The sequence below is a fragment of the Labrus mixtus genome, chromosome 4 (genome assembly GCF_963584025.1).
Source record: "Labrus mixtus chromosome 4, fLabMix1.1, whole genome shotgun sequence".
In the NCBI taxonomy this organism is placed as follows: Eukaryota; Metazoa; Chordata; class Actinopteri; order Labriformes; family Labridae; genus Labrus; species Labrus mixtus.
The window spans coordinates 9,114,861-9,129,110 of NC_083615.1; the positions used below are offsets into that span (position 1 = coordinate 9,114,861).

At 39.6% G+C, this 14,250-nt stretch overlaps 1 protein-coding gene across 1 annotated transcript; it reads right to left on the reverse strand.

The window, feature by feature from the left end:
- Positions 1-278: 278 nt before the first annotated feature.
- Positions 279-4,867, reverse strand: bcap29 (B cell receptor associated protein 29). The gene is made up of 8 exons (XM_061035696.1): positions 4,547-4,867; positions 4,052-4,158; positions 2,306-2,406; positions 2,029-2,176; positions 1,707-1,842; positions 1,167-1,263; positions 813-913; positions 279-719 (listed from the first exon to the last, which is right to left on the reverse strand). The coding sequence occupies exons 2-8, from the start codon at positions 4,141-4,143 to the stop codon at positions 684-686; spliced, it is 711 nt and encodes a 236-aa protein (XP_060891679.1). The 5' UTR covers positions 4,144-4,158; positions 4,547-4,867; the 3' UTR covers positions 279-683.
- Between the last annotated feature and the right edge of the window lie 9,383 nt (positions 4,868-14,250).

A 14,250-nucleotide genomic window follows, 5' to 3' on the forward strand; every position in this document is an offset into this window, starting at 1 on the left:
ACAAAAAAAAACTGTCAAGTTACAGAATGCCTAGAATACCTGTAGTTAAACTCATAAAACAGAAAGTCGAATTATATGTAGTGAGGGGTTTCTACCACCACAGGGTGCTTAATAAATGTAAAAGGCAAAGTCAGTGAAAGAGAGGTCACAAGCATTTTCCGTATGAATTTACTACCTGTTAAAAAAGAAGCGTGTCATACTCAAAAGAATAACTGAGTATACTCATATACAGCATGTGCACATTATGTGAAGGAGTACACCTTTTGTTCGTGTCAATGCCAATCTCAGAGTAAAACAATTGCTCTTTAGCTTCTGTACAAATGTTAGCATTAGCACTATACGTCTAAAACCCTGAGACAAAATATCAACTAATTTGTACACTTTTATTTTTTTTATTATATTAATTTAAAGGTAAAGTCCAGACATATTTCCTGCTCATGATGAAGACGTTAGTAGGAAGGTTTTTACAACACATGAGAACTATTCATGCTTTTGTTCTTCTGACTGATAAATGATTATTAGATGCTATCATTTAAAAACAAATCTGCTTTAGTTTAATGTAAAATGAAAGTCGTGGAGGATTAAAAGCACAGCCTTTGGTGGCCTCTTGCATCCACTAGAATTGAGGAGAAAAGGTTTCCATGGAAGAAATATAACAAACAAGAGTTTCAGCTTTCACAGAGTTACTGATCCTTTTTGTCTGCAGCACTCTGGGGATTCTGTGGATTAAAAAAAGGTCATAAACAGAACAACACTGTATTAGTTGGCTTAACAAACATACGTATTTAGTGATTTTTAATCTGTGATTTTACCTGAAGTTGATGGTGTTCCCTCAATAGTCTGTCATACTCCTGTGCCAGACCTTTAGCCTGCCTCTTCATGGCCTCGACTTCAGCATTGGACTTGCGCACAGCTACAGAGAATCAACAGCATAACAGCTATACATTAGCCTATACTTAATATAATCAATGTCTCTTAAAGTAAGCACTGTTAATAAAACCACAGCTCGTGTTTATATGCCAGTATAGTCACATGTAGTCTATGCTCTGCTAATGTAAAAAAAACATCATGAAAACTCTTTCATTGTGAAAGCATCTCATTTAAGTTAAAGTAAGAAAAAGTAATACTGCATATTATTTTGTATGAATGTCGGGTTCAGTACTCACTCTCTTCAGCAACCTTCACTTGTTCTGCCAGCTTCTCAGCCTCCAGCTTTAGTCGCTGGTTTTTCACTGACATGGACCTCTCTTCATCCAGGAGAGCCTGAGGACAAATTGGTCTCTTAAATTACTAACAGCAGGCATGTGAGCACATACAAACTACAGTGATTTAGAAAACAGATGTCATCCTGAGCATAGTACGATATTAACAACAGATGACACATTCACTATAACATCAGCCATTTTCATCTGACATTACATTCAGTGTGGGAAGTTCAAATGCTGTTATAACCTCTTGTTTTCAGGTTCAATCTGGAAGCCTTGCAATAATCAGTGTTTGTCAGATTTATTAAAGTTACACATTTAACAAACTAACACACAGCAAATGTCATTAAAACATTGAAGCATCCCACTCTGTGAGTGATTTCGGCGTAAATTAATATGTGAATTTGGTCAATTGTGGAACAATGTGATGGAAAATACTTTAAGACCATAACATAAAAAAACATATTTAAACTCTGTTAACAAACTCTGATTAAGTCTGACTTGTTTGAGCATCAGGTTGTCCTCCTGGTGCTGCCTGGTTGCTTTGACAGCACTGTCCATCTGCGCCTGAAGACCTGCAGAGCCCTCCAAGGTGACAGCAACCTGGTTTAGCAAGGTGACAACCCGACGCATGATCCTGTGTTCACAGGACAAAGAAAGAGAAACCAAAAGAAGGACGGACAGGCAAAGACAAGGTATGTCCATATTTTAGAAAGTGAATTGGGCAGGGTGAACCGAAGATGGTCAATAAGTAATGTTTGAGTAAGGTACCTAACATAATAGTCAGTATTGTGAATAAATGTGGGGAAAAAAGGACACTGACAGCCAGAGGAAGAGAGAGAAGCCAGATATGTAGAGATTCCTCTGGGCTCTGAACAGCTTCATGTGGACGTGGTCGTACACATTTGGGTTCACCTTGGCATCCTGCATGTTCTCAGGCCCAGAGTACTTCTGCACCTCGCGGACAGCATCTGAGGGTCCACAGGGGGACAGAAACATGATTGATGCTGGTTGGACTGACAACAAACTGTGAGTCTATTTAGTATTGTTCAAAGTCTGTCATTGTCTGCAGATAGTCTGTGACTCAGCAGATTGCTTACCAAAGAAGAGAACAATAAGAACCATGATCATTGTGAAGAAGCATTTGTTCCAATATGGAGATAACCAATTCCATATTTTCAGACCGAAAACCGAACGCCATCTGGAAAGTAGGTCAAAAGGACACAGTGAGTATTACAGTCATTATAAAGATGTGCAAAGACTGAACACGACTGTTCTCTGCTGGTTATTTGAGTGAACTGACAATTTACATTTTCCTATTTAAAATAAAAGTCTTGCATGGGAATTTTAAAAGATTTTCCTTATGTGCTGGGCAAATACTATGTTTATCATCAGGAAAATAAAAAAATACAAACACATAAAAAAAGGAAAATATAAAAAAAACTAGTACTTTCAGTTGTGAGAGAAATATTTCCATTGTATTTTCTCCCCTAACAACACATTTATGTTTGTCAGTTATACTTAACACTAGATTTGGATGTTTTGTTGTACTCCCTGTCATCTTGATGCCTAGGTTGATGGCACATCATAATGCAAGTACAACAAAGAATATCAAAATGGCAGGTGTAATGATTCAGTCAGACAACAAATCAAAATGGCACATCCGAATGACGGGTAAAACGATGCAGATGTGTACAGATGTATCCAGATCAAACATAGCACTAGACCTGTATAAAGACACAAGACGGCACGTCAAGACGACAGGTGTATAAACGTAGTCAAACGATACATAAAGACACCATGTAAAATGACATAGTCAGACAGTGTCAGAATGACAGGTATAATATGCAGTGAACGCATAAAAACAACAGGCAGAACCATGCAGTTAAAGATGACACATCAGGGGTACAGGTATCACCGCAAAGTGAGAAGACACATCAAGACAACAGGAATAATGACGTAGTCGAGTACAGCAAAACACTGTGCAAACATTTTATCATCACAATGTGACAACTCAATATTTCCACATATTGTGACAATATAGTGACAAACAAATAGAGTGACAACACAATGTCATAGCACATTGTAACCACACCGTATGACAACAAAGTGGCACCACACACTGCCACACTACACTGTGACAACACTGTAAAAACAGATTATAAGAACACGGTGTGATGCATACTGCAACAACACAGTGTGGCACTGCACTATAACAGCACAGTATGACATCATACAATAGAAAAAGTTTTGCAACAACACATTAAAATGACACATCAGAGGGACAGGCATATGGACACCTGTCAGACTACACGTCAGAATTTCAGGTGTAAGGATGCAGTCAGACGGCTCATGCGAACGACAAGCATAACAACACGTATAACAATTCAGTCAAAGTATACAAGAAAAGATGACATGTACAGCAACGTAGTCAGACGACATCATAATAATATGTAAAACAATGCAGTCAGGCGACACATCACAACCACAGCTATGACAACACAGTCAGACAACTCATCACATTGACAGGAAGTACAACAAAATGACAGAAATGTAGTTTAAAATTGAACTGACAAAGACAAATGTGTGTCAGTTGAGCAGTTTACGCAGACTAAATGTGTTGCCAGGGGAGAAAAGACACTTGTGAAAAAGCTCTGTCACAACTGAAGGTACTGTACAGGATACTTAAATAGACACAGACAAATGTTTTTTTTTTTTGTCTTTAGTGAAAACAAATTTGTTGAAAAACTAACCAATGTCCAGCTCCACTGAGGTATACGCTGGACCTGCAATGTGTCATGAATTCACTCATTTTGTTTGAGTTTTGTGCTGCTATTCTGCAGTACCTCTTTGCTGAGATGAAGGGTATACACAGGATAAGGTTGACTGCTATCTCTGCATAGAGGAAGAAAGCCACAGCTGTCCACTGAAGAGTCATTTTGACTGTGATTTCCTGCGGGGATTCACAGAATTGATTAGCTGCACATATATTAGCACCAATAAATTCTCACTAGAACAAAAATTGCTTCAATAAGCTTCAATAAGTCCACCTCTCCAACCAAACCACTGACTGTGAAGTTGAGGATCACACTCTTTTCTTAACTTGCCTGCTAAATATACTTAAATTATAGAGTGATTACTAGAGAATACAGATAAATATAATGGAAGGCCTACTACACACAACAGGCAGTCTACAGCATGTAATCATATCCTGTTTGCTATTCTAAGGCTTTTACTAATGTTGTTCCTCAGCACTATTATCACCAGCCAGTGTTCTCATTTTGTTAAAGAAGAGGCAGTGGTCAATCCATTCAAAGCAATACAGACAGTTGATGGCTTACCAGACAAAGTTTTGTGATCAGATGAATAGGAAAGTCCCGACATGCACCCTCGTGCTCTCAAAAACATTCACAACAGCTGCTGGTGAGTATCTGAGGAGCTGCAGCCCTAAAAAAAAAAAAAAAAAAAAAAAAAAAAACTTGTCTGACACCAGTGGTCAGCCCTTTTAGATTTGTCAAAGATCACAACAAGATCGAGCAAAACATTTTTCTGTCTGAGTGAGTTTAAGACTTTTCCTTATCGCCCCCAGGATAACTTTTTCATTAATGCATGTAAAAGAGAGAGAGAGGGAGAGAGAGAGAGAGAGAGAGAGAGAGAGAGAGAGAGAGAGAGAGAGAGAGTTTGCTGATGTCTTCTCATATTGCATGTCATGGTACAAAAATAGTCATGTGAAGGGGAACACTAAGTCTCCTTATTAACATAATAATGCTAATAATGCCCTGAACACACACCAAACACGCACACGCACTCACACACACACACACACACACACACACACACAAATGAAAATGAATAAATGAATGAATAATAATTTTTATCACAATTAAAAAGAAAATCCAAAAAAATTAAGGTCCACAAGGGGGCAGTGTTCACCAATAATATATGAGAGGTTTTGCACAGGAGCCAGATGAAAACAGTCCTGTATTTTTTTGTTATTATTGCTGTCAATTCAATCCAGGTATCCTCTGTGTAAAAAAGAGCTCTGCAGCCAGCAGGGAGGATCAACGTCTCAGTTTACACACCAGCTGAATATAAATAGACTTCCCTTAAATAGCAGGTACCAAAAAGCTCAAATGGACCGCTGGACTCAAAAGGATTGCGCTTTTGTGTCTTCGTGTGCCTTTGAGAGGGGACAACAAACAACTTGGCTTGCTCATAGACATATAAATTGCAAGGTTATTACATCTCAACAGCAGAGGCTGAGGGAATTCTTCTGCATACCCCCGCAGTACACCCCTTTGCCTTCTGAATAATGATGTTTTTAGGCTTGATTTCAGCTCCAAGGACTATTCTGTGTATCCTGCGCTCTTCACCGTATTCAGCTCGCAGAGTGTATTCACACGGGCTTCCTCTGTGAAAGAGACTGATAGCTGCTATCCTCTTTGACAGCAAGTCTCATGGGTGCTGAGGAGCAAAATGTTTACAGCTGCACCCAGTGATAGCTTTTGGAGTGTGGGCAAATGACTGTTGCAGAATTGAATGGGCTCTGATTGCTCTCTTCTCCCAACCCGGTATCTTCTCCACACCATCTCAGAGGTCACAGCTCAAGAGGCTGAAGAGTCATTACAGCAAAACCCCTGCAATAAACAGATGGTCAGACTATGATGACTGTGCACTTGATGGAAATGTGTAACGAGAGAGCTCCATCCATTTTTTCACTGACAGTCTATACAAATATCGCTCCTGACACCGACAGACAAAGAATGTGACAATTGTGACAATTTTAAACAAATCCTTTATCTGAGTATTTAAAAGCAGACCAAATTTCATGTATTTTTTTGTTACAGTTTCTTTATGCCACAAGGGCATTCCTGGAAGGCAAATATAGATCCTATCAAGTATTGTATGATAGGAACTACTGACTGCTGTTTGTGCTAGAATATCTCCACTGTGAGGCATTTCAAAACTTGATTTTTTCCATGTACATCACAGCTCCTCACCCTGTTCCTGAGGGGATGCACAGAAAACCTGAGGGGATTTCAATTCAGATGCCTGAATCCACGATCGTATCATTTCAGTCCCTTACCAAGCGTATGATCATACCTGAAAATGAGCACATTAATGGACTTGTAAATTGAGAACGTATCATTCAGGCCTAGATGCTTTTTCCCTATAATGGCATTCTATTTTGATACACCTATTAGCCCGTGTCCTGCTCCACATTTCCATCTTTTGTAAACAATCTTGTCAACATGTCCATGTGGGACCAGTGTGAGCTCGGTATCAGTCCCATGTGTGTTATATGGGTCGCTAATGGAACAAAAAGTGAAATACCTGTAGGGCCCATTTTTAGGAATCACCCTCAGATGGAACATGGGCATCTCGTTCTGCTCACTTACTTGTGGTCTAATGTTATTCCCCTTGAGTATAAAGTATTACTCAGGGATTACTTTCTGCATTGCAACACATTGAACTAATGATTGCCTTGTAGCTTAAGGTCAGGATTTTAGGCAACCACCCATGTATCAATGCATATAAGATTTGTCCCTTACATCAATGAGTGATTGAAGAGCCACAATTAGACTCGTTGTATTTATCCTTGTCAGACATGAACATTTCTCTAAAGTGCACATTGACCAGCCAAGGTTTGTATTTCTTCTCATTCGTAAAGAAATGGCTGAGCAAAGCATAGCCTCCCCTTCATGTGCCTGCAAGTCTAAGAGCTTTAAACCTTTTGGTACAACAACAAATCCTCACATTGATTCTTATTAACTATATTATTTATCCAAGTCACTTCCCCCAAGTGTAAATGTGTTTCCATGATCCACAGAAAACCTCATATATGGATTCTACCAAGCCTGGGTTCTAATCTGTATTGTTCAAATATCTTGCCCATATTCCCTACGTCCACAAACAAGTGTTCCTGTTTCATAAATATGGACCCAGGATTCCTATAGGTAATGCCTTAATCACAGGCTCCACATTACAAATTTGTCAGTGTTTATGTGCAAAATACAAAACAAAAAGCAAGTATCAAATCTGTTGACTTAGTTTAATGAAAGGATATAATACGTCAGTGTGGTGGAAGAAAAAGTCAAAGGCCCACCAACCCTCCCTTCGTCTAATTTTTGTTTAAAAATATTTATACAGTATAACATCTTTTTTTTCTTTATAAAAACAATGATAGACCTTTTTCTTGCTTATTAAAAAACCCAAAAAGATATTACACACTTATGACGTCACTTGTGTGAATTTACATTGGCCTTCTCTGCTGCGATGTGTATGTTTGGGTCATTCACAACTTTGCCTGACTAATTGCATTGAGTACAGGCTACCATTGTAAAAGTGTGAGTTTCAAAACGAGCAGGTAATACACGTTACGCCTTCGTGAAGAACAATGGGTTCTTGTGTTTAGTGTGAAAAAGAAGGTAATAATACGGATTATGTGCCGCTTTCCGAGGGAGAGTGAATGGTGTCGAGAGCTCTGGTGTAAGCAACGATAACGCTAATTGCTAATGTAGTGGAGGACATCCCTGTGTCTAACATGGAGATTAATGTAGACGATAAGGAGGATTAAGAAGATGACTATAAACGAGCTGCATGTTAAATAAGAGGACTGGGAGTAAAATACTAAAGTTGGACGGTGTGGCCCGGGCTATATTACGGTACAGCTGTAAGCTAGCAAGAGCTGTGTTTTGCTTTTTAAAAATAGTGTTAAACGAGTTTGCTTTACCATATCCTACTCTAGCTAGTTTTTAACTCATTTTTGCACATTGGGCCTAGTTAAAGTATTTTGTATATCAAGTGATACTTTTGTGGTGGCTCAGTGGTACTCAAATAGTGGGTCTGGACCTGAAAGTGGGTCGGAGGCGTTTAAGTGGGTCGTGAATGTGTCCCTGGATAGAAAAGTCCATGAAGCACTTTTAGAATATGTTTATTTGGATCTGTCTCTTTGTTCTGTCACATGTTTCGTACTGTCTGAGGTCCAAACTGCACAATTTTTCATGAAACAAATCGGTTGAAAAATATCAGAAATTTAGGTCGCCATTTTTAATAAGGGGCATGGCTGTAGGTCCTGGGTCTAAACCAGTTGAGAAGCACTTGCTCTAGCTAGTGTTAAAGTCATTTTTAGCACACAGTTGAAGTGCTTTGTATATCAACTGATACTTTGTTTTGACTGATTTATTTTGTTGTTGTTTGTGTTTGATGGCACGCAGTTTGCCTTTAATGTAGGCAACACATTGTTGAAGTTTTGAATTAATTGTGCTTGAGTTTAAGGCAATACTTGCATTTCATCTCAATAACCCAGAAAATGTGCTTTTCTTGTAATATTATAATTTGTAAAACTTCCGTTGACGTTGGCAAACCTCCCCCCCATGTACCTTCTCAGGAGGTAGTAACAGAGGCTGTTCAGAGGGCGTGAAGAGCTGAGCCAACAGGGGAGCGCAGCACTGTGCATCTGTCTGTGTTTATGGCGGACTTAAAGGTCCCATATTATGCTTTTTCTGGTTTTATATGCTCTTTAGTGTGTTTTCCAAGTGTCCTGTGCATGTTTAGGCACATCTATGTGAAAAAATTCAAAGTCCGCGGAAACGCGGCTTCTCCTACGTCCTCCTGTTAGCTGTAGCATTAGCTGCATGTAACGCTCGGTTCTAGCCCCCCTCGAAAAATGTGTCAGTGTGACGTCTTGTCAGTGTGAGATCACTGATCTAAGCCCATTGGCTCGTTGTGGCAAGCCCAGCAGCTCATGTTGAAATTTCCGAGAAGCGTGCTGAGCAACTGACCAATAACGACAGAGCGGATCGGCAGACCAATCAGAGCAGACTTGGCCCACGTGGGGTCTAACAGTGGGGGCTCAGCAGAGCGTAGCTGACGGACTCAGAGTGTAGAGGGAGCAAGGAGGAGCAGTACATGAAAACAGACACTTTTTTCTGACTTTATCTATTGTGAACATACAAAAGTAGGTACACAGATTAAATATACGAACCCCAACAAGGGCATAATATGGGCTCTTTAACTCGTGCTGTGCCGAGCTTCCACGTCGCCGAAATGCCAAGTTAATTCACAGACTAGTACAAGAATATTAAGCCGTCGTGGAATCAATATAAATGTACAAAGACGTAATGACTGCTGTGTTCATTTAGTTTTAATATGTTGAATAATCCTTTAATATGTGAATGGTGTCATTTTTTTATGACCCTGGGACTTTTTCAGAATCGAAACTTAAAAATAGTTTGAACAGGAAATTCAGACCACATGTTGAATTCACTTGCACATTTGCCATTGCCTAGCTATAAATACTGTTTCCCAGCAAGGTAATTTAAGTTGCAGGGCTGAAGCAGAGTTTCACATAGAGCTCCAGTAAGAGGAGATGAGGGGGTTTTGTTGTTAAGTTAATGTTACAAATAAAAAAGTCATGGGTCCGTAAATAGAGTTGTCAAAGAGGTTAACATTCTTTTCAGCACAGTGTGAGTGAATACCGCTATGCATCACAGCTTTTGTGTATACTATTGGATCATAATCTGGGGAGGATGTTTTTTCCTGACAAAATGGTGTTGGAAAAATACCTGCTTAGTGTAGAGCAGCACACCATGAATATTTAGGGCAAGTTTAATTGGAAAGGCAAAGGTTTGTTCATGCTTTGCTGATTCATGTACACTAGGAAGTATTTTAGGTTTAGAAGAGGAGGCAGAATGACAACTAAGAGGATGAATCATTTCATAACACTTTAGTCACAGTGGGTGTATCAGCTGTGTATACTCGGCATGCAGAGTAACCAAAACAACAGGATGCTGGCTGGTTAGAAAATATGACCTAAATGTAATACAATGATTAATTTTCACAACTATAAATCAAACAATACGTATCATGATACCTGAGTCATGATACCGTACATATTGTGATACTTTACCATTCACAACATAATTTACTGAAAAATAAAAGTGAGCAGAGAATACAATTTGATGTATTAGGGCCCACGCTGGCAGTCCCTGTAATACAAAGTAAATGCACTTTTCTACCCAGGTGAATCCAGTTGACGTATGTTGGGGGGGTCTGTCTGCAAAGATGTCTGTATTTTCAGGTTTTCCTATCATGGTGTTGTGTTTGGGACAGTCAGTATTGTGCAGTACTAGAGCTCACAGCAAACACTCTGCAGGTTGAGACACTGACTTCCACTTCCTCTCTCTTACTGTCAATCAACCTGTCTACACTTCCCTATTTGTGAAACATGCAGTGTTGTGCAAGTTCACACATATCATCACATATTAATGTTAAAATAAACTAAGACGCACTTTTAATACCTAATTATTTAATCTAAAACGTGGACTTTGTCCTATATACCGGTAGGACCGATTCAAAGCTTTCAGTCACGTGACCAATGCGGAGGGCTGGAGGGCAAAAGAGTTTAGGAGAGTGGCAGCCGCCATTGAAAACACTATAGAACTGCAGCACAGGCTTTTTCATTTTCCATATCTCGACACGTTTACCTTCAATCTTATAACTGTACCACCAGAACGTCAATTCAGTGATGTTTGCTTGTATTGACTCAGGGAGAAACGCACAAGAATTCCAATGTACCTGTACCGTCCTGTACCTGTGCAAATGGCAATAAACATCTATTCTATTCTATTCTATTTAGAGGAGAATCCCTCTCCTTACAGTGCTGAGGGATGAAAGTCTACTAAAGTCTACTTGAATTTCCCTCGGGATCAATAAAGTATCTATCCATCCATCCATCCATCCATCCAGCAAAAGATTCTTCCTCATTCAAGCATCAGTGAGTGCTAATTACCTACCTGGGCGATGAGTCCTGCTCCATCTTGTATATGACTGGCTGCATGGAGCAGCAACATTTTTACCTTTCTGAACAGTATGAGCTGAGATGTTTAAGTATTAGTGCTAAGAGCGGCTGAATAAACACCAAACACACTTTAAATGCTCTGAAAACTTTAAGCACTGGTAGCGCGTGAACACACTTAAGTCAGAAGAGCGACTTCCCAACTCGGAAACTTGGACCAGCTAAGAAGCACATAAACGCAGCATCAGACTTTTGAAGTAACAGCTAGTACTACTTTTTTTTTCAAGGATTCAAACATAATGAGTTTCAGGTCCATCCAAGCCAAACATTGTCCATGAAAAAAAAACATTGGACATTTACTTCAAGAGACCTCAACACTCTGAACTTTTACGACTTTGCTTTTCTATTGGGACTTGAGAACACTTGTTGGAAAATGGGTTCTATTTAAAATTTAAGAGTGGTAATTTAACTTTAGTGAACACATACGCTCACCCTGCAGTGTCAGACTCAAGCTGCCTGGCCGTGTGAGCGAGCTCTGTTGTGGAGTACCCATTCATATTCTTTCCATGTGGAGAGAAGGGTGGCAGTGTAATCACCAGACAGTATAGTCATCACTGTGCTGCTGCAAGCTGGAGGGCAGCAATCTTCTCTCTGCTGTCTTTCCTCTCACCCACAGTGGTTGACACTTTGTCAGTGCTTGATAAAACAATTGCACTACCACATACAGGCAAAGCTGCACATGGTATAGTCGCAGATATACACAACACATACATTGCTGGTCAGTAATGTGCTTAAACACAAACTATCGCACACTGTCTGGAAGGTGCGCTTACACACATACGCTGGGCATTCTTTTTGTCCTTGACGTACTTAGTGTAGTATGATAAGAATGTGCTTGTCTGTCCTTCGTCTGAGCCACTTTCCCAAAAGGATGATTAAGATTTTGCAGCATAAGAGCACATTTGATCAGATGGAAAGTTCTTCCACACCAAATAGTGGAATTTCTATTTTTATGGCCCATTTGTCTTCATTAAGAATCCTTAATTACATTGTTTTCCCAGATTATAGCTCTTCATCACTCCATGTCTTCTTAAGCATGCATGTTAGGTTGCTTTCCTTGTTTACCCCCCAGGATTTATTTGTTCTCTGATGAGAAGTGGATAATAAAGGAGACATCTTGTTGTGTCATTAAATGTCTGCTCTCTGCTGATACCGACAAAAGAGCAGTAACCCACCCAGCATTGATTTAGAGGCAGACTGTTGTGTCATTTTTCTCCCATGCTACACGATGGTGCCTTTAAGGTCAAAGCAAGTAGAGGTCATACTCAGTTGTACAGGTCTTCCTGTGATTCCTGCTTTCTATCCGACACATAGATTTTCTTGTACACATATTATTGGTTGTATATCAAAGTCATTTATCTTCCAGCTCCATGAAGTGTCCTACCATCTCTCTAAACGTGGCTCGGCGAGAGTAACATTTGGAAAATGACCACAAGCCACAATTTGTCAAGCTGTGCTGACTGGTGTGCTCAATTCACTTTCTTCTTCTCTCCGATAGCAGAATTACAGTTGAGTGTTCGCTGACCTAATCCAATAGAAGCTCCATACGGACAAAGTAATGTGATTTCCCAGGCTTTTATTCTGTGTCTGTAGCTGGATAGAGAGGGGCCTAGAAGAGATGGCATCTGAATTGGGGGATTGATGTCTGAGAGGGGAGGGACACTATGTGAGATATGGACAGCAGCAAGTACCAGCCTTGATGTGGATTATATGAAAGAGAGGGAAGGACAGACCAAGGTCAAGTGGTTGTAACAAGGCTCACTGTGAAGCGTCATTACCCCTCTGCTATTGACTATGCTAATGGTTTGACCCTCAATTGTATCTGCAGGTCATCTCAGGTTAGAGGTGTATTGTAGTGGCCTGCTACCCTAAACAATTGGTTCACTAGCAGCTGTAACATTGAGGTTTGACTTAACCTTTGATTGATTTCAACTTGGAAAGTGGCAAGCAAGTTTACACAATTGATAAGAAAGGGTATGTCTAGTATTTTTTATTTTTTTCTATTTGCCTTTTGGTGTTAAAAACTGCTTAGTGTAGCTAAAAACTAGTTATATTTCATAATTATTAAACTTGTACAAAAAAAAGCATATTTTTGGGTAAAGTGCATGTATTTAAGCTGATTATTAGTCGAGTATTTTACTGGAAGACATTGTGCAGCTACTTTATATAAATACAAGTAAAAGTGCATCTGCTGATTCAGTGTTAGTCATGGCCTTTCACCAGGCTTCTGAATTTCTGCATTTAAAGTTTTACAGTGTTTCAAAGGTCTGGTGTTTCTCGCATGAATGTCTTTCCCCCCACAATGGAGGCGCTTCTGAGCCACTCAGTGCCTTTATAGATGGGACCAAGGTTAAGAAGGTCATCTAACTGTGCCAAAGCCAGAATCCAAATATATGTAGCAACAATAAAACAGGTTGAGTGATTCAGCCTGTAACGGAAATAACCATGAACAGCTCTGAAGTATGAACCCCACCTTGCACTGAAGGCATTTCTTTGAGAGAAAAGAGTTTTTTGACTGCTCCTTTTTCTCCAGAAGAGTTTAATTTATTAGTTTATAAATAGGGTCCTTTGGACCATCATCAAAAAGTAAAGCTTTTTCAATACTTCTACCTTGACGACCTTAATGAGAAGAAAATTAAATAGCCTTGGCTTAACAGCCATGCTGGTTTGCAAAGTGACATAAAATAGTGAACAGTTAATTCCATTTTGCTCTGTTATAGACAAGTGATCTTACTACATCAGCAAACATGATGAACTTGAAGCTTCTATCCTGTAGTCACACAGCTTTAGTGTCTGATGAAAATTACATCAGGAGAACTGGTGCATCAGTCTGAGTGATTAGTGAGAGCAAAACACCCGCCCCCCCTCCATCCAACAGAAAATTACGATCAAGAAGTGAATGTCAAAATGAATAATGGAGTGTTAACTAAATGGCAATTAAGTCAGAACATCACGCAATGTCGGTTGCGCTTGGAAGGCCTTTTTGGCTCAGCCTGTGTGGCTGCACCAAGGTCCATTGGTTGTCAACAGCATTGCTCTTAAAGGGGTCATTTAAAAAGTTAATCAGTTTGGATGATTTTTTTTGCAGCAGTGACAAAGTTTGGAGTAATACCTGACATTTGAGGAGGGTCTAAATTATGTATTTATTCGGAAGATAGACAGTTGTTATGTACCATTGTTGTGGTG